The 26,077-nt window shown below is 39.1% G+C and overlaps 1 protein-coding gene across 7 annotated transcripts in view; it reads right to left on the reverse strand.

Annotated features, from left to right (window-relative positions):
- Positions 1–326: 326 nt before the first annotated feature.
- Phc3 (polyhomeotic homolog 3) overlaps positions 327–26,077 on the reverse strand; it is a 73,630-nt gene continuing 47,879 nt past the window's right edge. For 5 of the 7 annotated variants that reach the window (XM_040754568.1, XM_013113079.3, XM_040754567.1 and 2 more), the window contains 5 exons: positions 20,581–20,740; positions 15,060–15,174; positions 13,300–13,432; positions 12,978–13,209; positions 327–8,476 (listed from right to left, as the gene is read on the reverse strand). In XM_040754568.1, coding sequence (XP_040610502.1) covers positions 8,322–8,476; positions 12,978–13,209; positions 13,300–13,432; positions 15,060–15,174; positions 20,581–20,740 — 795 coding nt within the window. In that variant the 3' untranslated portion in view covers positions 327–8,321. Of the gene's footprint in view, positions 8,477–12,977; positions 13,210–13,299; positions 13,433–15,059; positions 15,175–20,580; positions 20,741–26,077 lie in introns of those variants that run through there. The other 2 variants (XR_005880415.1, XM_040754569.1) reach the window with 2 other exon arrangements.

Consider the following 26,077-nt stretch of genomic DNA (forward strand, 5'->3'; position numbering starts at 1 on the left):
TTGTTTTTTCAAGATAGGGTTTCTTTCTATTGTTTTGGAAGCTGTCCTGAAATTTGCTCTGTAGACCAGGCTGGTCTCGAACTCACAGAGATCCACCTGCTTCTGCCTCCCCGAGTGCTGGGATTAAAGGCGCCAAGCCACCAACGCCCGGCATTTTTTTTTCCTTCCAATTAGCCATAACATGAGAATAAAATATACTTAGCTATACTGAATTTAGTGTATACTCTTTCTGGATATTATATGCCAGCAAATTTATAACCAGTTCAGCCGTCAATGTCTTTGCTTAGATTTTCCCACAATCTCTCAAAAGCTTAAAGAAGTAAAAATTCAATAACCAGTCAGATTTTTATTTGCAAAGAACTGAAGTTACAACTGGTCTACAATATATTATTGTAATATAAACAACATAAATAAAAGATCCTGTAGGCCCACCACTGATCTTCCACCCAGAGCCACTCGAAGCCATGTTACAATACTCTTTGTGAAAGTGTGCAGGTGACAAGGTGCAATCCAAGCAAGTTTAAGCAGCAGAGTATAAGGTGCTTCCATTAGCAGTTTACGCTGCCAGCAAACATCTGATGCTCTATTTTAGTCACTGAATAGACACACAAACAGGAAGTCTAAAATTCATACACATGCGACTTAATATGAAAGTGCTTTCTCTTTTCTTAAAAAAATACATCAAATGAACACTTTTTACATAGATAATGGTGTGCTCTTATAATGCAAAATTAACTTCATCTTCAGGTTCTACATTGCAAAACTGTAGCTATGAACACCAGTCTAGGAAGTCTATGCTAAGGTGCTACAACTATGTCATTTCCTGTGAGGACTATACAACACTCATGTAAGACGCATTCATAGAACCTTAATATTTGCTTTCTGTAAGATTAAAACACATTTTCCTTCCCCCTTGGTGGTGCTTTTTTCCTTTATGAATCATCTTCTGAGATTTTTTTTATTATAAAACTTTGATTTTAGAACAATGGGAAGAACCAAAAGGAAGATTTTTTTAATGTGCTTAAAACATTAAAAAAAAAGTAGTCACAGCAGCTTGCCCCTGTGAAACAAATTTTAAGCAGTAAAAAGACAAAACATTCTAACTGAATCAAGAGGCTTTCAAGTACCTTTTCCTCCTGTCAGCATCTACCCCTGTGCACAGCTGTCTGCAACATGCAACCTTCATTTGTAGTACAATCCTGCACTTTCCAAGAATTTCAGAATTTTGGAAAAAGCCCATCTTTTGAAAAAGAAAAAGGAGAGTCATCTTTTGACAGAGGTGATCATTGTGAGAAATCACACACAAAATTTCAATCTCTGTATTTTTGACTGAACTCTGAAGTTCCAAGAATACATGTTTAAAAACAGCATCAATGCAACAGAGATCTAAACAGCATGGGACACTTCACAACTTAGGTATACTTTAAAGAACTTAAAACACTTTGAAAGTAACCATCATCAAAGAGCAATTTGCAAAGGCTAGATTATTTGGGCTATTTAGATTAGTATACCTTTAAAAAAAAAACCTGTTTGAAAGCATCTGTTATATATAGTAATCAAACACTTTATTTGGACATTTTCCCACCTTAAAAAGCTACAGCTATGATACATAAAAGTTTTTAAAATATATTTTTATATCTTTATAAAGAATGTTAGTAACAACTGATGTTAGTATTTAAAGCAAAAGTTACAACCTGATTCACAGAATCCCAGAGTGACAAGGGAATTTACCCAATTAAATCTGATTCCATCTTTACTCCTCAAATGCTGGCCAGCGCAGCAGGATCTGCCTTGTTACCAGCTCTGCCTTATTTCATGATGCAGTGCATACCCCCCTCTGACTGGCTATAGCACACAATGCAATCGACTGTAGGAAGCGGTGGCAGCAGCCTGTTCTCCTGGCCTCCTGTCAGATGTCCGTTTTGGAAAACTGCCCCACTATCCATCAATCAATACTGGATATAAATCTTTGCAATTAAAGATGCATACTGATTCCACATCAGCTTCTGTCATCCTGCCACATACCATGCACAGGACTAGTCCTGACACCGCCTGTCGCAACACTCAGAGTTGGTTATGGTAGGTGTTCTTACTGTTGTCTGTCGACAGTAAGTAGATGGTCAGCAGACATGCAGTATGTGAAAGGTGGTCTGAGAGTGGTGATGGGATTTGGACCCCTTGGGTGTTATTAAATCCCAGTTCCCAGGCAACAGGGCATTGACTGGGAGTTAGTACATATATGCTTAAGCAGCAGTGAGGCTGTTTGGGAAGACTTGATTTTTTTTTTTTTTTTAGTTGTATATGCTACACACAACCCAAGTTTTCAAATAGTTTACAAATGGATGAATAAGTGCATGAGTGTCATTCGGTCAGGCTAGTGGTAATACCAATTATGTAGCTCAGGAATGTAATTTTAGAGCTGGAGGAAGGTTTCTTCAATGATGACTAAAGCCAAAAGTCAACATATTTGCCAGTGCAGGTATTCATTCAGATGAGATTAAAAGCCAAATAATTGCCCAAGGTGTCACACAGCTAATTTGCTATCTGGAGTAATACCAAGTCTCAAAGCCACAGTGTTTCATTGCCACTCAACAAGATAATGCAGCAAGTGTATTTATGTCACTCACTACTGAATAAAAATAGTAATTTTGCTCACTCTTTAGTACTACCAAAACATTTAACACAGGCACTATGTACAAGGACTTTAAACACCGTACATATTTAGGTTACTTGAGGCAAGACTAAAAAAGTCCCTTCCTGCTACAGTGGGTTCATGTTTGTGTCAATGATGTTATAATCTCCATCCCTCTTCACCACTGTCAGAGAAAGGTCTACAAAGCACAGGTTAACACTGACGTATTCCATTAAGCTAATAAGCAATAGGTACTGTATCTAAGATGATGACTGGCATTAATTCAGACAGTATAAAAGGACTTAACTATATCCCTCTTACATTTCATTAAAATTATGCCATGCTAGCATAATGTTTTAAATTCATACTGGTTTTTTCAAAATTAAAATTAATTTAGTACATACTTATTTAAAGTTTTATCTTTCTATAGATTCATACCCAATGCCAGCAATATCATGGGCAGCATTTGAAAAGCAATAGAAAGACCTCAGCCTAAAATATAAGGTGGTAGAAGCTCATTGTGGACCTCACATTTTATTAAAATTGTATTTTAAAATAAAACAAAATGTCCACAAGCTATCAAAAGGGAAAAAATAAAACCCCTGTGGAAATAATTTCCCATCACTATGGCACTTGCCAGAAAGTGTGTATGTGCATTTTGGGACTCTGTCTTAGGGAGGCTAGGAGCACATCACTACAGAGGGCAGGGCCTCCTGACGTTCTTTTCTGGAACATGATGGCACTACTTGTACTTCACTTGGTACCTCGTGACTTTCAAAAAGAAAGAAAATTTTCTCTTAGTATACTTTTAAAGTAGATTGAACTCTAGAACTAATATGCACACTTGTAAGATTTTAACGTTTTAGGTAACTTTTTTAAAGTTAATGTCATTTCCAACTTTTTAAATTAAAGAAACCGCTTTTATTTCAACTATAAACTATAGGATAATGCATTTTATAATCTTCTAACACAAGAGAAATATCTTCCCAGAGAATTTCTTAAGAAGTATGGTTCAATGGCTTAAAGTTAATTAATAAGAAAATTTATTTACCATTTCTAATATTTATATTCATATAAACTGAAAACCAATCTTTGAGATGAAGTAAAATATTCCAAATGGACTGATAAAGTATCAGCATTGAAGATTGTGAGTTAAATAGTTCATGTCATGAGTCATTCTGCTTTACACCAAGAACACAGGCAGGCCTGTGCTTCCTGGGACCCAGTCAGGAGGAACAGCTGGTTTCAGACTGAGACACAACAAACTACCTTACAGTGCCTTTCCCCTCACGACCAGCTGCAAGACTGCATGCATCAGTTGTGCTATCTGATGTGGAAATCCTCTCTAATCTGGCTACACACAACAGACTTCTAAATTTTGACAGTACTCTCTCTTCCTCTTACTAGTTATCTTCAGAAATTCAGGATCACTCACTTGGGGACCAGTGGTACTAATAACATCAAAGCGCCTCACAGCAGGGTCAGGTGATAAGAAGAGAACTCATTTGATTACAGGAGAATCTTGACATTTAAAGCTACCAGGGCTAGATTTGGCATGGTGGCACAGACCTTTGCACTTGAGAAAAGGTCAGAGGATAACATTTCCAGGTTAGTCTAGGCAAACAAGCAAAAACATAGTATGCAAGCTCAGGGGTGGAGTGTGAAACACTGACTTCAGTCCCTGGTACCAGCAAACAAACCAACTAACATACCCTAAGACCTTTGCATTGCTATAATGGCAGTTGAGCCACCCATTACCATGGATCATGCTAAATGTCTTCATTTAGCCGGCAGTGTCGCCCTCCTATCTGCCCACCACCACCACCAAAAAAAAAAAAAACCAAATCACACACACACACACACACACACACACACACACACACAAGAAAAAAACACGCTTTAGGGTACAACTAGTCACACAGACCTATGGTGCACAAGAAACATAACTAGGAAATGATTTGCATAGAGGGAGAAGGCTTTCATTGAAATGCAACTGGTAAAATTATAAAGGTCTATCCCTGTTACAAAATCATGAAGATTTCCAGGCCAGGATGCTACCCAACTCCAAGCCAAGAACTAAGAAGAAAGCCCTGTGTGGTTTATTTGGGGTAGGGCTGGGGATAAAAGGGGCTTAATGAAGGAAATAAGACAAGGCCATTCCATGCCACTAACAATACCAGTTGGAAGCAGGTGTTGTGGGTATTCACAAAGGATGAAGTCACATACAGCCAGCCTCTTGGGTTGAAAACATGTCTGAAATGATTTAACCGTGTGACCAGTCAGAGGTTGCATACACTGGCCATAGCTGCAAGACCAGCTTCATTCACATGCATCAGTAAGAGTTTCTTCTTTCTAAAATCACCTGCACACATGAAATCAAAGCCTAAAATTACTTGACTATATTTCCTTCCTACCACTCTGGTCCAGAATAACACTCTTAAGGGCTCTGAGTTCCGAGGCACACAACTAAACAAACTTGAAAAACTGTGTCCTCTGAAAGACTTCAATCCAAGATTTGTATTTGTAAACAGATAGGTGACTATAATTTTGCACTTAATATATGAAGACTATGTAAAACAAATTATTCAAAGGCATGGTCTCATGCATTAGTCTTCCAATACAAAGAAACAAAGAGGAAAGCAGCAGGATTCCCAAAACACAAGAAACCACTTCTATTTATTTAGGAAAACATGAATTTTAACGTCAAAAGTGCAGCATTTGTTCAGTGTTGCAAAGATGGAATGAACAAGTGGGAGGTTCCATTTGCCTGTTAGCCCTCTCTAGTTCATTCACTACTATCTCTTTCCTCTTTTCTAGCATCTCCTCCTAGGTGACAGCTTTAACCCAGACTACCGTTCTGTTCAGAAAAACTCCACAGCAAATGGAAGTGAATGTAACCATCACAGTTACATGTCACCAAAGCTGTCAAGTATGGAGACAGCATTCTTGTGCTGTGTTAGTTTATAATGGAGCTGTGTAGCTGTGCTCTACACATGTCTACACAAAGCTTCTAAGTATTGTCATATAAAGTAACTTTTACAAGCCAACTGCATTTTCCTAAGAACACAGAACTTAAAATGTGAAGAGTATGTTCTAGTGCAAAAGGGGTTTAAAGGAAATATAAACTCAGGTAGCAAAAATAGAAAGAACCCATGTTCCCTTTCTGCTTGTCATTTTTTCCTCAAAGAAAGTTTGTAAAGCACTTGGTAATACAAAGGAAAAGCAAATGGCATCCTTTCTATCTGTGTCATATTGAACAGTCTAATGCTCAGGAGACAGGTGGACATAGGGTGTGTGTCCCCATCACATGTAATTGAAGTTTTCAGGTTAGGATGATTAAATTATCTAGAAAGAAATACCTGCAGCAATGGGAGAACTACCAAATAACAACAAATGAGCCACTTTTACATGAAACAACCCACCTGTAGAAAAAAGTGCATTTTCTAGTTGAATTTAAGTGCAGACAACAGAAGATCCGGATAAGAAGGCATTTTGCAATAGAAACTTATCTTGTAAGATGCTTACGGATGCTTAAAGACAGTGCTAGGCCCAGGGGTTTCTCATAAGCACACAATGGACTGATTCTAGTAGAAGTGTAGAGCTAATACCTTAAAGGGTATATGTAAGTATTTGTAGGAGGGAAGCATTATTGCTGGAGGTCTATACAGGACAATTAAGTCTGTATTAACTGGATTACTACAATACAGTTTTAATTCCAGAGGAAATCTGCCTTTGTGCCTCTTTCATGTAGTAGGCAATCTCTTAGTGCTGCTTAGCCTATGTTTAGGAGAATGAAAGGAAAATGTAACACTGCCATGATGACTTGTTGCTAATAAATGAGATGGACTATAAAGTACCTACCTTCCTTGAAACATTAATAACAAAATGTGATACAAAGAAATAAGTAACAGAGACTAACACTACCTTAGGTTTGAAACATGAGCCTCACGCTACTTAAACATTTTGAGTCTACACAGGACTACCAGTGAACACCTCTTAAACTACTACACTAACAAGTCCACAATGCATACATTCAAATAAGAAGCATCTAAAGATTAAAAAAATTACCCACTATATTTTTGTATAAAAATAACTGACATTTTCTAATGTACACAAAGCCAAAAGATAAATTTTATCTGTGATACCTTTGTGACGTCTTTTAGTCTTCTTCTGAAAAGAGCAATGAAAATGTGAGCTCAGACTCTTGAGGTCTCTTACATCTGTGGCCAAGGATCTGCCATCTGCTCCTTTAATGTTCAGATTTCTCAATGATGCAGTAAAGATAGAGAAAACAAGCGTGTCATCAAGTCTTCCGATGCCAACACTTTAAGGCTCTCAGAGCACCCACAGACAATCCTGTCCTAATGTCCTAACTCTACAGAAAAATAACTGCTGAGTGAAAACTTTGGATTAAGAGAAATCACTTTAAATGTTTGTGGGAAGAATCCAAGGACTTAGTAAGGGAGAAAGCAATGTGCATTGTAGACAGATTCAGCAGGGTCGATTTGAGAGAGCCACGAGGAAGGGATCACACCTCCACTACCAACTCTCCCAGGCATGATGGCATCTTACACCTCCATCAGTGCAGAGCAACAGTCAGGAAAAGGTGAACATGGGCCAATGCCATATCAGTCACATGTTCTGTAAATTAGCCTAATCTTACATACCAATTTTATGGATTTTCTTCCCTTTTCTAGTATACAGTAAAACTGAAAAACAAAACAAAAAACTTCAGAACATTGCCATTTGAATAATACTTCACTAAGCATGTACTCCTTATCATACCCTATCTTTAAGTATGTCCCTGAAGGTGAGAAAGAGCAACATGCAGCACTCTTTGTTCACCGGGGCTTCTCAACCTTGGCACTACTGGCATCTATAATGTATCATTCTTGGTAATAGTGCTGTGCACTGAGGGATATTCAGCAACATCTCTGGCTGCCACTACCACCTCAATTCCCGTAACAACCCTCCCCAAACTCAACCACAAACTGCGGCAACCAGAATGTGTCCAGATATTGCCAAAAGCACCCTGAAGGACAAAAAGAGACCTCCACTAAGAACTATTGCTCTTAATGTACAAAACCAAGAGAAACACTATCAGTCATGCCGATCACAGGGAAGTCTAGAATAAACTCTTGTGACTTCCATAAACACTGCTTATGCAAGAACACACTCTTTCTTCACAGCCAAAGCATTTGTCTGGAAGATATGGTTTTTAAAACATAATGATATTTCATTGCATCCAATTCTGTCAATGGGCTCCTAAATTACTCTATATCTCTATGATAACCTTTGGAAAACAAACATGGTAGAAAAACATATAAGAAAACAGAATCAAAGGAGGGGGAGTGTAAATCAATAATTATTTTAAAAGGATTCTTTTATATTAATGATAAATATTACCTTTAAAAATTATCTAGTATAACACGTTTCTTTGAAAAATAAGAGCCTCTGTAACAAGTCTTTCAGTGTGGTATGTAATTGGTAAAATGAACTTCACCAATGTTGGCTATTATGAAAATGTATGATGAGTTAGGGTTTCTGAAGAGAAATGTCAGCACTGGAAGTGGCGGTCCCAGCGTGCTTGGCCTTCCATCACCAGTCTAATATTCGCAGCCAAATGAGGCTTTACCTTTACCTACTAAGAGCAATAAAAGTGATATTACATGAAAGCCTTGGTCTCCTGTTACGAGTCCTTCAGAGAGTTAATGCGTGCACAAATCTTCAGGGCTGGGCCCAGCTTGATGTTCATTGCACTCATGAGATGGTCTTCTTTTAGCAAGAGCAGGGCCTGTCCATCAATCTCTTGTGCTCGGAATTCATCTGCAACATCCTGGCAGCCTGTAATTCCAAGAGAGGAAAGTTAGAGTTTACACAATTCGATGGAGCTCCTAGCAGTGACAGTTCTGCTGTTCCTGGGCCTGTGAGTTTATAACAGAGGCTGATAAACCAATGTCCTGGCAAGCCTAGGGTTCATGGCTGAAGAAGTCAAAACCAAGGAAAGAGTTTACTTGCTCTAAAAAATAGCAAGGGGTAAAAGGGATCAGAAATACATTTTATTTCCCATGCAAAAAGGACTTCATTCGGAGGTTTTACACTTCATGGGTTCATTTTCCCATAACATAACTTCATATATAGGCAGAGAGGAATAAATTTTTTTGCCATAAATAATAATCTGGAAATATTTTCTAAGGGTCAGATTAAGCTTTCATTATTACCTGTACCTTCTTTGAATTCACCTAACTCCAAGTATGTTTAAAATACTTTATTTTTCCCTCAGGACAGTACAAACCTCCCAAGATTGTTACACTAACTTGTTGCAGTACTGCTGACACACATCATACTGCTCAACTTCTAACATCAACTTCAAAGTTTAACATCACCGAGCTAATTTCTATTCATTTGTAACAGTCTATGTAGCTTGTAGGCTGATTTGAACTTATCCTGTTTTCCCACATACATCCTGGGATTACAGCAAAGTGCCATAGCCTCCCCCCCCCCCTTTAGTGGTGCTGGAACAGAAACCAGAGCCCTGGGGATGGCAAGCAAGTGCTCTACCCCTGAGCACATTACCACAGTCCTCGGCACTCCTCACCTTCACTTTCTGGTAAAAAATCAAATGAACAAAACAAGTTGTCTCCGAAATCATGAAGCTGCAGGGCAATCTCCTGCCAAGTAAACAGTGCATAGCCACACCCTAAATCAGGCTCTTGCCAACCGAACCTGACTGTTCTATGGCCTACCAAAATACCCAATCAATCCCTATCATGGGAAAGAGACCTCTAAGTTAGGCAATGAACTAAGGAGCCCAAAGAGGAGAGAATGCAAGAGCATGAAAGGTGCTTTTCTGATAGGAAAATTTTAAAAGTTGGCTTAAAAACAACATCTAACAGCTTTACTGCCCTTCTGTATCCAAATCAGTGTTCCATGGGAAATCACAGGAAACAGATGATGGGAAAAGGAAATGGTTAATTTGCACCTTGGAATACACTATTTTGGTAGAATGGTTCTCCTTTCCATTGTAAATGTCGCCCTCTAGCTTGTATTAAGATAACTAGGCCTAACCCTACAGACCCAAAGCACTACAGTGCAGCATACATGCATTTACAGAAGGATGTGTGAAGAAATGATGAACTGGACAAATGTCACCCACTGCTGAGAGCTATCTGTGGCAGTGATATGTTTCACTGTGTGTTCATTTGTGTGGCCATCATTTTCCTCAGAGTTCCTCACTGGCTGCTATTTCTCTTTACTGCATCTTATACAGCAGCCAGCTTTTCAATTTCTCTATTTTGGTAATTTCTCAGACTTTGAAAAATTTGTATTTCAAGATCCTGTATAAAATTTGTATGGCTTTGCCCATGTACCACATATAAGAGACCATGTAATGAAACACGGTTACTCACCATAGAAAAGCCCTTTTTCTTTTCCCAGAGGTAGCTCTCAACAAAACTGACTAATCTTGCATTTAGTTGTGACTTCGTCGGTTTTTTATGGAGGAACTAACACTCTTCTCTCCAGTCTTATTTATAAGAACCAGGTAAGGAAAGAAGAGAGAGGGTAGGCTTACTTAGATTCGGAAATAAGGAGTGAGGAGAGTGAGGACCACAAGAGCTCCCAAGAGGAAACACTCAGCATGATCTCCTTCCTCTTGACTGGGTTCATTTCCAGATGGCGGCTTGTAGGTAGATAGTAAAAGGATTGGCAAAATAGTTTTAAAGTGTATTGGGAAACAGCAAGATTAAATAACACACATTTTTGTCATTTTAGATCCCAATTTTCTCAAGCCAACCACAAAAAGTATCATTAGCACAGAAAATAAAGTGACTTATTTATAGAAAGGGAGGGAGACAAGCAAGCAGACATCTAGAACTCAGTGGGAAAAAATATTTTATTTTTAAGTTTAAGTATTCAAGATACTCTGGGTTAAAGTTCTGAGAGACTGACACCTGACAGACAGCAGCTCTCACTGTGTCTGAAGCCAAGCACTGAGTACACACATACAAATGAGGCTGCCTCACTCACCCTGACCAAGTGGAGAGCTCTAGATAAGACACTGGCCCTGCTCAAGTTCCATCTGAACTTTCCAATGTCCACAATCACTTCTCCCACTTTGAAATCTAAATGAAAACATTCTATGCACAAACTGACCTCACTGAAGTTGCAGGAAAGACACAGAGTGCCACTTAGTATTACAGAATAACCATCCCCAAAGACAGTAAACCGTTATACTTTAAAGAAATAATTCCTTCAGAGAAATTCAATCTGGATTCACAGATCACTATAGAATAATCTTTCTGAAAGGGAAGTTCACTAAAGGGTAATACAGAAGGTAACCAGAAGTCCTCTGTGGAGAACTTCTAATGCACCCAAGTTGTGTTAATTTTCTCTCTGATAGCAATTCTGAGATATGAATTTGCTACTTGGAAACTTTAACATAGTCCCAATGAGTATTCAATAACATGATAACACAAAGATAACAGAAACCCAGGGGTAAATACAGGTGCCCTGATTACAAGGAAGCTCATCCTATCTGGAAAGAAAATTAAGAGTTCACAAAATGTATAAACTCGTTCCTACTATTGAGAAAAGCTTGTAAAAATACTCAGGCAAAAGAAACAGCCTTGAAGAAGCTCAGAAAGTTATTTATAAATGCCGAAGAGGCAGAAAGAAAGAGAAACACAATTTTCTGGTGTAACATTTATACTAAGCTACTCTGATTGCACAAATATAGTATTATTTAGTTCATTAAAGCAATTCAGAAATACTCCCATTTCATCAGGGAAGGGAGGGAGGGAGAAAGGGAGGGAGGAAGGAAGGAAGGAAGGAAGGAAGGAAGGAAGGAAGGAAGGAAGGAAGGAAGGAAGGAAGGATTGGCTAAATAGAACCAATCAACTCTGTTTCTTCTCGATGACATGTAGTAAGTGCATTATGAACTCTAAGATAAGAATGGGATGTCCAGTTTGGGCTATGGCTGCTGAAGTCAAATGAAGGAAGAGCAAGGCCAAGGTCTGATCTAATAAAGCAGTCCAGAGTGGTACAGCACCTAGTTGCTGGGAAATTGCCATAAAATAACACTTGAAGTATTGTCCTTATGGCTCAGTAGTAAGGACAATTTGTTGGTTATTTGGGACAATTAATTTCATTAGGCTATAAAGCAACTCCCCTACCCAAAGGGAAAGACACCTTTGCCACAGTAAGAACCCAGGCTCACAGACATACTATACACCCCTCGGGAAACAGACTACCAAGGAGGGCAAGACGCCCAGCCCTGGGTGGTCAGGGTGGGGTGGACTCCAGTGTTAAGACAGCTAAACTGGTCTGAAACTAAAATCTGGTTTTATTTCTTTAAAATTAAAACAATCATCAGTAAGGTCCACTAACCCCTAAGAGATCAAGTTTAGCAGAGTCTAACAGCTATTAATATACACCTTAGTTTTCTTATACAGGTACTTATAAATTTACATGAAATATACTTCCTTTAAACAATTCCTTCTACTTGTTTCGTTAAAATAAATTTGTTAAAAATATCTTGTTTTGTTAGAAATTTTGCATGATGTGAAATTCCCAAAGAATCAATATAGAATTATGTTTTTTTAAGTGTCTGATAAATAGCCCAAGTGAGATGTACTCGTCTAGAAAGCTTGAAGAAAGGGAATGATACAACTCACAACTCATTTTCTAGATTCATAAGGCCAGAGTTTTACAAATTTAAAAGAAATACACTATCCTAACATACATTTAGTGTGGGTCTCATTGCAAACAAAGGCCCCACCATCTTTGGCCATCACAAACACTGCTTCCTAAAGAGAAAGGAAGCTGAAGCTGGTGGGTACGTAGAGAAATCAAGCAGGCATAAGAAGGATGTAACGTTTTACAAAGAAACCAAGAGTTTACCCTACTCTACAGTATTGATTAGCTTTTGAAAACACACACACACACACACTCAACTTTCTTGTTTCAGTTTCAAAAAAGGTTAGCTGAAGAAATGAAGAGGAAAATTATTAGGAAATAGAGAAGCAGAAGGGGAGAAGTGTCTGATTCCTTCTCCTGCCTTCTCAAGAGAATCAGACTGGAGAAGAGAAAACCTTACCATCTGCCAGCTGGGGCGCCAGAGCAATGGCTGGACTAATCCATTTTTACTAATTTGGGGGTATGAAAGAGCATAGAGTCATGCTGAGGGATAAGTAAGAGGAAGCAGATTCCATTTCAATAGCAAACGCCATTTTATTTACACACACATTTTCTCTAGCCTTTAATGCCACAGGTATGGATGAACTTAACATCAGTTTCTTGTGAAGGCACAAGAAAAACATCCATGCTAGTGTGGTGAGTCACATACCGGGCAAAGAATGGATGAAGGCCCAGACATCATCAACCGTCCATATAGAGGGCTCTGTCTGTGCAACTGGGAGCAAGTCACTGTTCTCAGGCATTTTCCTAATTCTTACATCTCGAAGCTCACGTTCTCTTTCCCGCTCACTTTGCCTGCGCAGACGAGTTGTCATTGCAGAGGGCACAGAATCTTCATGAGAAGCCAAGTCTTCTTCTGCAGATGGATAAGTAATTGGAAGCTGGAAAATGCAGTAAAGTAAAATACAGCATTGCATTTTCCTTGCATTTCTTAAAAGGACATTGTATATTGAAGCAAAATTTCTACAAACCTGCCTAAGGATATGTTCTCTTGCTGTCCCTTCAGGGCCACTTGGACGACGGCCCCGATGCCCAAGACTTTGATTATCAGGCTTACGATTCCAACGACTAAGTGCAAATTTTTTAGAACAGCTAACGTTGTACCTAAGAAATTCAACAAAGAAAAATTAAGCAATATATGAACACCCCATTAAGAATTTAACTGTAATTTTAAAACAACTGTGGCGCATTAAGTACTAGATAGTAAAGACTGTAATACCTCAAACGTACATCTATCTTATTGAATGGATTTATTTATCCTACAGGTCAAAATGGCTCCTGAATATATCATAAAATATCTCTCAACATAATACTGGATACCTATAACAAAGTAATGGTATTTTCTCCTGATTAGAGAATAATGAGAAATATGCAAAATGCATAAGACAATTTGCAAAGCAACAAAAAAATCCATGGTTCCAGAAGAGACACTCTGTATATTTCCAATGCTTACTTAAGCTATTTTACAAGGAATATACTGGATTTTGTTTTGTCTTGCTGTTTTAGTATGTGTGGAAAGGAATGTGCAGAAACATGTGCAGGTACAGGAGCACATATGTGTGCAGATGCAGATGCACATGTGGAGATCAGGGTTTGGTTCTCAGCACACTGTGGAGGCTCACACCTGCCTGCACACCCAGTTCCAGAGGGTCCAATGCCCTCTTCTGGCTTCTGCATCAGAAACACACATGGCACACAGATATTCTTAGAGGCAAAGCACACAGACATTAATTTTGTTATTGATAACTATTCAAGAATAATAGATGTAATTTTGTTTACCTATGCTTTATGAAAATATAAGAGACAGAAGTAAGGAATGCTATGAGAATGAACTTTGTCTTCTAAAGATGCAATGGACCTGAGAGCCACTGAAAGAACTGAAGAAGTCCTGCTGTGTTCACATGGGTTCATCTGTGGGCTTCGCAAAGTGAAGTTTTGATTTCGAATTAACCTCAGGGGACAAAGCTTACTACTGAGGAAAGGAGAGAACTAGCTTTGCGCCTGGCAGTCAGTGCTTGTATATTTAGCTCTCCAAGACTAACAGCTAAGTAACCCTGTAAACAGCAGCAGCACTTCCCTGACCTAATTCAGCCTCGCTTCCTTGCTCTGTCAGCCATGTTTCACTATGCTAGGGTCCCTGACCTAAGAAGGTCCATCGGAAGTATACTATATGCCAGTCAGTCAGTCATCGTTTCTGGGCAAAGGGCAATGGCAGATAGTGTTAAGTGCCCTGATAAACTTCTCAATAGTCAAGAGGTTTACAGTATCCTCAAAGACAATTTATCCCAATTTATAAGCGTTTTTAACCAGCATTAGAAAGTACTGTTCTTTCATGTGTTACATTCCAAATGAAATTCAAATTAGAACATAAATACTGCATGATCTTATTACTAATTACTTATTACTAATTAATTTTGAAAGTTGGCTATAATCTTTTAAGACATGAGACTAACATTCTATCATATACTTGTCATGCTACAGGAGAGATTCTACAGAGCATATTCTTGCACCAAATAACTGCTGCTTCATGAGCATATACCATGAAACTGCATTAGTACATAATTATCACTTAGTAAATTCTAGTAACCAGACACAGAGTAAGTGGCTGCCAATGGCACCTAACCCCTTGTTATCACAGCTAACTCCTATCAAAGCTCAACTGTAACTGTATCTTGATTTCATGGCAAAAGTTACTGGTTCTCCCTCAGCAAATCCAAGAATACCAACATACCTTTTGGCACATGACATAGTACAGAATCGTTTTGACCGTAAAAATTCATTAGGATATCCCATTTTTCCACAGAATTCACACTTGAGCAACTCATTATCCATTTCTTCTAATGTCTCTAAAAAAGAAGAAAAACAAAAACAAAAACCTGAGTGTCAAGATTTCCTTCAGCCTCTAATTCTAGTTACACAACACTGTCAGACCAGGATTTCCTCATCTTCTTTGGATCCTGAGCTACTCTGGCTGGACTCCTACTAATTCCTTGTTTCTACATAGAAATGATGGGTTTTTTCTATACAATAAGTACATTTATACAAGTATGCATAGATTAGTTTTTCTAGGGATCCAGCATGTCTAAAATGTACAAACAAACAATATATGATTTATAAACACTGAGAAATGATGACAGTGTCAAATACTGCCCACGAGAAGGAACATTTTCAAAAGCAGAATGTGGGATATGAATTTGGTGCACTAAGTTATGAAGATTTACAGCATGGAAAGCCTTAAATTCCTAATGGAAAAGAGAATGGCTTCAAAATGGAGAAACTTTTGTATGTTTGATTTTAGTGGGACATGTAAAATATTTAACTAAGAGATCTGAAGTGTATGACCAATTTTATAAAGATTTTATATTATCAATATATAAAACAGTTCCTTTTACTATTAAATAAAATTAATTCTGCTTTTAAAATCTCAAGCAGTCTCATAATGCCTGACTTTTGGTACATTTTCTAAGGTGTTCCCTGCTAAGTAAGAGTGCTAGTCCTAACCCCAAACCCAAACCAAACCCAAACCCTCTCCTGCACTCTTACTTCAGACACTGCACCTAAAGCAAACAGCTCAATCTTCATGTCCTTTGCCAGAGACCTGGAGTGACTATTGCATGGATGTCTGTTCCATTTCAGTCTGCACATAAGAACTAAGAGTACTGGAGCTGGAAGCACGGCTCAGTGGTTAGATGCACTGGTGGCTCTTCCAGAGGACCAGGGTTCAACTCCTAAGTGGCAGCTCATAACCATTCATAACACCTGTTCCAAGGGATCCAACACCCTCACCTGCCTCTAAAGGCACCAAGCAGTGTACAGACATACATGCATAAAAATGCCCATACAATTGAAAACAACAAATAAAATATAAAACATAAAGAGCTCAGAGTACTAAAACACACAATAAGTAAAACTTAAAATCCACCATATTATGCCAAGGCACATGAATAGCAAAAGAAACAAAAAGTACTGGGCTAGGTAAACTTTTAGCAGTGAGCTCCATGTGTGCTTTTCTGTATTATTACAAACGTCTCTTAAGATGAAGGTGGATTGAGTAGATGTGGGTAGTATACACTCAGTAAAAGTACAAAGACAAAGATCCTAAAGTAAGTAGACTTGGCTGGTACATACCCAGTCAATTCTGAGTTTATTAGAGAAGCAGAAGGAAAGTATTAGATCAAGTGATGATCTAACTTGTAAGAACTACTGAGAGACATACTGAGGAGTCATAGTTGGTCCTGGCAAGGCTCCAAATACATCATCTTTACTAATGAAATCACAAGCCAACAAGTGGCCTCTGTTGGTTTGTGTTTTGTATGTGGTGCAAGGGAATCAAACTTAGTGCTTCTCACACCCCAAGCAAATGCTCTACATCTTCAGCCCCAGGGTGGCCATTTAAAGGAAACTCTCAAAACTACCTTGGTATGTATGCAAAGGTCACTGATTTAGTCACAGTGTGGATGAAATTGTCTCAACACAGTAAAATAAAAATTGCCCCTTTCACAGGGTCAGATTGGTGAGTACCCTAATTGTCATCATAGAGCCTTCATCCAGTACCTGATGGGAGCAGATACAGAAAACCAGTCAAGCACTGGGCTGAGCTTTGGAAGTACAGTTGAAGAGGGGGTGGAGAGATTATATGATCAAGGGGGAGGGTCAAGATCATGATGGGGAAACCCACAAAGACAGCACACCTGAGCTTGTAGGAGTTCATGGACTCTGGATGGACAGCTAGGGAGCCAGCATGGGACCAATCAAGGCTCTCTGCATCTGGGTGACAGTTGTGTAGCTTGGTCTTTTGTGGGGCTCCTAGTAGTGGGACCAGGACCTGTCCCCTGATGCGTGAGCTGGCTCTTTGGAACCTACTCCCTATGGTGAGATGCCTTGTTCAACCTTGTTGCAGTGGGGAGGAGCTAGGGCCTGCCTAAACTTGACATGCCATGCATTGTTGACTCCCATGGGAGGCCTTACCCCATCTGAATGGAGACAGAGGAGGAGTGGATGGGGGGAATAGAAGAAAGGGATGAGGGAACATGAAGAGAGGAGGGAGGGGAAATTGTGATTTGTATGTAAAATAAATTAAAAATGATGAAAAAATGCTGGCAAATCCAAATAGCACCTTCCTCCATCTCTCCAGTGTGAATGTGACTGTAAAGATGGGTAGACTGTGTCAGAGAAATCAAATTTTCCATATTACTTGTTGAAAATTATTCTGAGTCTTTAATGAAGTCAAATGAGGTCTCATCCATACCCTAGTGTCTTAGTCAACTTCCTGTTGCCTGCAAGATGTAGAACTCTCAGCTACCTCTCCAGCACTTTGTCTGCCTGCATGCTGCTATGTCCCACCATGATGATAATGGACCAACTGTAAACTGTCATCTCAATTAAATGTTTTCCTCTATAGGGGTTGCCATGGTCATGATGTCTCTTCATAGTAATAGAAATCTAAACTGACTCTCACATAAAGAAACGGAGGCTTGCATGTATTATGATACAGGTTTGGCCACTTCATTAGAGTAAACCACCCCACCAGCCCCCAAAGCCCAATCTTCCCTCAGGGTTCTTCTGGGCCTGACTCACCTGTCTGTTCAGTGGTACTTTGGTGTGATGTGCTCCTACACACATCCTCTGTGTGTCTGATCATGTCCTAATCAACTGTTTTTCCTGACTGTTATCTTAAATCTATGCTTGCCTCCTTGTCTCTTTTAACACAATATATGGTTCAAACTCATAAGTATAAGAAATTCATCAAGCTGTAAATAACTTCAGCCAACTCTGTGTTCTCACTGACTGTATTTAACACTTGCTGCTCTGTGATGGAGATTCCCTAGTTTCCAACTAACCAAAAACTCCCTTAAGGGAAGCAGGGTGTTTTCACTTCTTCCGTACACAGCCCTCATATGCCAGCACACTAGCTATGTTGTGTACTGTCCATTACATTTTATAAACTACAAATATCGTGAGGTATGTTATAAAACTCCTCAGATTTCCATTTCCTCCTGTGTGTTCAGCAGGGTGACATGATAAACACATTTTTGCAAAGAACCTTCATTTAATCATTTACAGATTCAAGCAAAAAAAGAAAACTGAACATTCACCTTCACTGTTTTCCATCTCAAATAAAAAATGTCCTCACATGTAATAACTAACTAAAACCATGTATTTAAGAATTAAATGAAATTAAATTCTAACAATGAAAGTCACCATGGTAACCTTGTTGTATCCTGACTTCAATTAAATGACTATGAAAGAACATGCTTCAGATAACTGAGAAAATCTGAAATGAATCAGGTATTACATCAAAGAATTATTAATTTTGTTATTTACTTAGGTAAGAAAACATCTGCTTTTCAGAGAGACACACCTTATCAGTGAAATCAAATGACTACAACTTTCAGAAAGAAAGGAGGAGGAAAGGATGGAGGAGAAGTAGAAAAGAAAGGCAGCGAAGGGAAGTCTGGGAGGCATCAAGGGAAAGACATGCAGTGACTGGCAGAACCATGAGGACGGAGCCTGTGAGCCTGATGAGGACAGAAGGGTACACGGCTCTCTCTAACTGAAGGTAAGTATGGACTGTCTCATGGTTAACAGTCTTTTACATCAGAGGGAATCAAACCGAACTCAAAATAACCAGAAGTCAGTCAAAGTCAAATGTTATGCTATTACAGGATTGGTTGTTCAAATAAGAAGTAAAAATTCTGACTACTTCACAAGAGCTTATAAAACACCACCAACAGCAGGTGCCACACTTTAAGAGTCAGAAGGATATAGGTTTTTCTTATCAACATGCCACTTTGGTAAATTTAACATTGTGTAGAGACATGCAGTAAAGGAACATAAACTAAATAAATATTTGCAAAAGAATAATTTTAGAGATCCTAAGGATAATTACTAAGACAAAGATGTTAATGAGCTCACCTAACTAAATACTTCAAAGTGAACAACATCAACTGTAGGGCCATGTAGAATGATAACATCCATCTCTCCTGAAGACTCTCATACTCAGTACAGCTAGGCTGTTTTGTTTTGTTGGTTATTTTTAAGCACACATTCAGAACCTCATTAAAAAGAAAAGACATAGCATTTGCTGACTTTAAATAGGAAACTCTAGACACAGAATATCAGTTTTACATTTACCTGTGTTTGCTTTCCCTCAGCCTTTTATCATTTTGACTTCTAAGGGGTACTCAATACTAGAATATAGTCCGTTGAGAAGGAGTCTTTGACAGAAAGGAGATTAATAATATTTTTCTCTTAGAACAAATGTTATCATCTATTGACTGAAGAGAACACTCTGAGTGTAACTGTAATACCCAGCTTGTAACACCTATCACAATAAGGACAAATCTAAAACCACATACCTCAATGCTCTATATTGTGAAGCAAATTTAGTAAGATAGTCATTTGTTACTATGGTCTACTTTTTTAAAGCAAGACTTTATTGTCCTGATGCAAAATTTTTTAAATTACTTTTCTCATGTCTGGACAGAACTTAGATAGAACCTAGAACGTAGATAGAGCTGTATAGAACTTAGCTAGAACTTACACAGAACCTAGAAATCAAACTAACATTGTATATATCAGCACCGATGTTGTTCTTTTAGATATTTTAGTTATAAGTAGTTAGCTCACCCGTTATTCTGGTTAATAGTATTTACAAACTCATTGTATGTAAGGAAAACTGAATTTTATCCAAGTGAAAATCTATGCAGAATAAAAAGCCACACTCTTGATGAGCAAAGGAGTTAAGACTGGGTGGGTTTAACCCAGAGAAACAGTTGATCTGAACAAGTAGGAGCTCTTGGACCCCAGATTGATGGCTGTGTGGAAAGCATGGGATTGATCCAGACCCCCTGAATGTGGGTGTCAGTGAGGAGGCCTAGGTAATCTATGGGGCCTTGGGTAGTATTTATCCCTGGTGTACAAATAGAATTTGAGTGCCCATCCCACATTGAGGGATGCTCTGTTAGCCTGGACTCTTGTGGGACGGCCTAGGCCCTGCCCTGAATGAAATGACAGTTACTGGAGATCCTCCATGAAGGGCCTCACTCTCCCTGGGGATTGGAGTGGACATTGGGTGGGGGACTGGGGGGGGGCCTGGTGGGAAGGGTGGGGAAGGAGGTGAGGGAGAGGGAGCTGAGATTGACATGTGAAACAAGCTTGTTTTTAACTTAAATAAAAAAATGAAAAATCCACACTCTATTTCAAGCAGTAGAAGCCAAAGTTAAATCAAAGGTTTGATGAGCTCCACAGACCTTCCGCAATCATGTCTTCCATCTCCGTGTCAGATGAGTTATCCGCATGCTTTGTGTTATTTTGTAGCTCTGGCTGAACACACACAGAATTCGCCACCTGATTATCCAAAAGAGGCCTCTTTTTCACAGGTTGTTCTATCAGCAAAGATGAACGACTCACCTTTAAGTGGAAAAGAGAATGAAAACAAATCATCTGTAAAAATTAGTCAGAAACAGATGAGTGTAATCTTAAAATGACCCCTCTAGAAGAATGGTAGCTGTGATATTTACTTACTCAATGATCAAATCCAGTCATTAAAGGTAAATCATCAAGTAAAAGGTTCTATACAAACACACTGCTGCTAGCCAGTGACAGAATACATACTGCAGTGGCTGTCAAATACAATGCACTGCTGTTTTAGGCAAGTAGCTAAAAAAAGTCTTAAAATCTAGTGATTCCTTACAGCTTTAACATTAAAACAAGCAATCATGGGAAAGCATTGAAAGGGAGGCAGTTGCTGTTTGAATTGATTTATTTTGCAGTTCTGGGGACTGAATGCAAAGTCTTGCACTGAGCTATACCCTCGTCTGTTTCTTTAGAATATAAGATAGTGTCTCACTATGTAGCTCCTCCAGTCTCAGCCTCTGCCCGGTGCTGGGGTTCTAGTCCTAGGCCATGTCCATGCCCAGCTTCACTTCTCACAGTACTATCTCTTTTTTCCAGAGCCTTGAATACACAAGGCCAGCTCTCTAATACAAGGCTGCTTGTATCTGCAGACATTTTCTGATTTGGTGGTGAAGGTCGGGAACAGCCATGGGTGTGTTCGTCCTTGCACAGGGGATACTTTACCAGCTGAGTCTTCTCCCCAATTCACACTGCCCCCAGAGTGTGTGTGTGATGTGAAGAGGAAAGGATTACCACAACACATAAGTGGACAGCAGAGAACAACTTTATGGAATTAAGTATGCTCTTTCTACCTTTATGTGGGTCCCAGGGATCAAATTCAGATTGCCAAGTTAGTACGGAAATGGCTTTGACCTATTGCACCATCTTGCTGGTGACTTTTAAACATACAGAAATACCAAATACACTGGACCTGAAATCAAATGCCCTTTGACACATAATAATCAAAACACTAAATATGCACAAAAGAGAAAATATTAAAAGCTGCAAGGGAAAAGACCAAATAACACATAAAAGTAGACCTATCTGAAAAACAGTTGACTTCTAAATGGAGACTCTTAAAGCCAGAAAGGCCTGGACAAATGTTCTACTGACGCTAAAAGACTATGGATGCCAGCCCAGATTACTATACCTGGCAAAACTTTCAATTTCCATAAATGGAGAAAATAAGACATTGCATGATAAAACCAAATTTAAGCCACATCAAGGGGATATAAATTGGAAAGGAAGAAGTCAAAGTATTTTTATTTTCAGGTAATAAGGTAATATACATAAGTGACCCTAAAAATTCCACCAGGGAACTCTTACAGCTGATAAACACTTTCAGCAAAGTAGCTAAATACAAAATTAACTCATAAAAATTAGTAGCCCTCCTATATACAAATGACAAATGGACCAATAAAAAAGTTAGGGAAACAATACCTTTCACAACAGCTACAAATAATATAAACTATCTTGCGGGTAATTCTAACCAAGCAAATGAAAGACTTGTATGATAAAAACTTTAAAACATTGAAGAAGATATCAGAAGATGGGAAAATTTCCCATGCTCATGGATCAGTAGGATTAATATAGTAAAATTGGCCATCCTACCAAAAGCAATCTACAGATTCAATGCAATCCCCATCAAAACTCCAACACAATTCTTTACAGACCTTGAAAGGAAAATTTTAAGCTTCACAGGGAAACACACACACACACTCTCTCTCTCACACACACACACACACACACACACACAAAAAGCAGGATAGTTAAAACAATTCTGAATATAAAAGACCTGCTGGAGGTGTCACCATCCCTGACCTCAAATTGTACTACAAAACTACAGTAATGAAAACAGCATAGTATCAACATAAAAACAAACATGTCCATCAACAGATTCAAACTAAGGCCTAAAGAAATCTGCATACCTATGGACATCTGACTTCTTATTAAGAAGGCAGAAATACACACTGGAAAAAAGACAACATCTTCAAAAATGGTGCTGGTCAAACTGGATGGGTGAATGTAGAAGACTCCAAATGGATTCATACTTATCACCCTGCACAAAACTCATGTCCAAGTAGACCAGACTTCAACATCAAGCCACATACACTGAATCTCATAGAGAAAGTGGGGAACAGCCTTGAATTCACTGGCACAGAAGACTTTCTGAACAAAATACCATTAGCACAGGCACTAAGATCAACAGTTAATAAATGGGACCTCATGAAACTCAGACGCTTCTGCACAGCAAAGGACACCGTCAATAAGACAAAGCAGCAGGCTATGGAACGAGAAAAGATTTTTACCAACTGCATAGCCAATAGACAGCTAACATCCAAAATATATAGAGAACCCAAAAAACTAGATATCAAGAAAAGAAATAACCCAATTTAAAGATGGGTACAGAAACTCCATGTAGTGTCAGTGAGGAGGCCTCAGAAATCTCTGGGGCTTTGGGTAGTAATTAGTGTTCACCATGACATACAAATGAACTTTAGGAGCCCATTCCACATGGAGGGATGCTCTCTCAGCCTGGACACATGGGGAAGGGCCTAGGTCCTGTCCTGGATGAAATGACAGACTCTGGAGATCCCCCCAAGGAGGTCCTTACCCTCCCTGGGGAAAGATGTGGGGATAGGGCTGGGGGTGAAGGAGTTGAGGTGGGGCTGGGAGGAAGAAGAGGGGGGAGCTGGGATTGACATTTGAAGCATGCATGTTCCTAATTTAAATAAAAAAGGAAATAAAAAATAAAGATGGGTACAGATCTACAGTGCCTAGCTCAGTCACCATCAGAGAAGCTTCCTTCTGCAGCAATGAGAATAAATAATGAGATCCATAGCCAGACATGCAGAAAAGAGAGGGACCCTGGAATACTCAGCCCTAAGTGGGGTGTACCCATTAAATCCCTCCCCTCAGAGTTCAGGAACCCTGTGGAAGAGGAGGCAGAAAAAGTGTAAGAGCCAGAGGGAATGGAGGACACCAAGAACACAAGTCTTCTAAATCCACATGATTAAAGCTCCTATGAACTCACAGGGACTGAGGCAGCAAGCACACAGCCTTCACCTGTCTGTACGAGCTTCTTTAGGGTTTTTATGTGATTCCTTGGTTTATAAATGAATGGGTCTCTGATTTTTGTACCTTCTCTTGTGGGCTTTTTTCCTTCTGTTGGTTTGTCTTGTCCAATTTTAAAATGATAGTTTTGCTTTATTTTATTTATTATCCCTTAGAAGCCTGTTTGTTTTCTAGTGAGATACAGAAAGGGAGTTGATCCAGATGGGAGAGGAGGTAGGGAAGAACTGGAAGGAATAGGGAAAGGGGAAACCATAATCAGCATACATGTGAGAGAAAAAAATCAAATTTCAATAAAAGTAAAAAATGGGGTATAGATCTTCTCAAAAGAGGAAATCCAAATGGCATTTAAAGAAATGTTCAACATCCCGAGTCATCAGGGAAATGTAAATCAAGACTACTTTGAGATTTCATCTTATACCCATCTGAATGGCTAAGATCAATAAAACGAATGACACCTCTGGCTGGCAAGAACGTGGAGTAAGGTGAGCACCCATCCACTGTACAGCCACTATGGAAATCAGTGTGGTAGTGCCTCAGCTATACCATTCTTGAACATACACCCAAAGGATGCTTCATCCTACCACAGAGACACTTGCCCAACCATGCTCATTGTTGTTCTGTTCATAATAGCCAGAGACTGAAAAAAAAAACCCAGATGTCCCTCAACAGATGAAAGTATAAAGAAAATGTACATTTATTTACCAACCGTATATCACTCAAAAATGAAATTTGCAAGTAAATGGAAGGAACTAGAAAAATATTATCCTGAGTGAGGTAACCCTGACCCAAAAAGACAAATATGGCATGTATTCATTTGTATGTGGATAATAGCTGTTAAGTCAATGATAACCAAGTTACAATCCAAAAAACCACAGAGGTTAGGTGCAGAGTAAGGAACTGGGGGAGGGGAATAGGGAATATAATAGTTATGTATGATGGAGCAGGAGACTGGAAAGGGAAGATCAAGTGGGGAGGGGTCGGGATATAACAAGGGGAGACAACTAAAATTAAGGGCCATTGCGGTATGAAAACCTAATACGGTAGAAGCCTCCTAAAATATATACATATTTGAAGGTGATGTAAATGAAATCACCGAATAATAGGAAGACAGAGCCCCAACTGTACATCTCTTGTCACCAAATGAGGCTTCCAGTATGGGGATTGGATTACATCTAATTGAGTTGTTGGCCAAGGTTGTCTCATGGGAATCCCCAAACAACCAGGCTGCTGCCAAAACTTTAAGCATCTCTCCACAAACTGACAAGGCCCCATTGCTGAAGACAACACCTACACAGCTCACTGTACATGGAGAAGTTGAGCTGGTGTCTCCATAGAGGCTTCAGCCCTATGGTCTATTATATTTGGCAAAGGAGGGTACTCTGAACAGTATCAAAAGAAAAACATAAACACCACTCTAGCCACAAACCATTCGATCTTCAATGATGTTCTCCCTGAAGGACATACTAGTGCAATGGTGGCATAAATTGTGTGGGAATAGCCAACGTTTGACTTGACTCAAGGCCACTCCACAAGATGGAACCCATACCCAACACAGCTTGGGTAACCAAGAACCTGAGACTAGATAGCCCAGGAACATACAGCAAACAAATGTTACTGTTCTATTTAAAAAAAAGTATTAAAATGACTCCTGATAACATTCTGCTATCATCACAGATTAGTGTCTTGCTCAGCCATCATTGGAGAGCACCACCACCCCCAGCCAGACAATATGCTGAGAATGAGAGACTTTGTAACATTTCAGCAATAAACAAGGCTTCCCTATCAAATCCCTTTCCTTAGGACTCAGGAAAACTACTGAAGAAAAGTCAGAAAGAGTGTAAGAGCCAGAGGGGATAGAGGACACCAAGAACACAAGGTTCTCTAAATCAGCAGAATCAATGCACATAAGAACTCAGAGACTCACAAAAATATTCAATAAAAAACTGGCAAATCGAATCCAAGAACACATCAGAAAAATCATACACCATGATCAAGTTGGTTTCATCCCAGGAATGCAGGGATGGTTCAACATATGAAAATCCATCAATGTAATCCACCATATAAATAAGCTGAGAAACAAAAATCACATGATCATCTCACTAGATGATGAAAAAGCCTTTGACAAAAATCCAACACCCCTTCATGATAAAGGTCTTGGAGAGATCTGGGATAACAGAAACATACCTAAACATAATAAAAGCTATATACAGCAAACCAACAGCCAGCATCAAACTGAATGAAGAAAAACTCAAGGCAATTCCTCTAAGATCAGGAACA

This window comes from Mesocricetus auratus, unplaced genomic scaffold, assembly GCF_017639785.1.
Source record: "Mesocricetus auratus isolate SY011 unplaced genomic scaffold, BCM_Maur_2.0 Super-Scaffold_100011, whole genome shotgun sequence".
In the NCBI taxonomy this organism is placed as follows: Eukaryota; Metazoa; Chordata; class Mammalia; order Rodentia; family Cricetidae; genus Mesocricetus; species Mesocricetus auratus.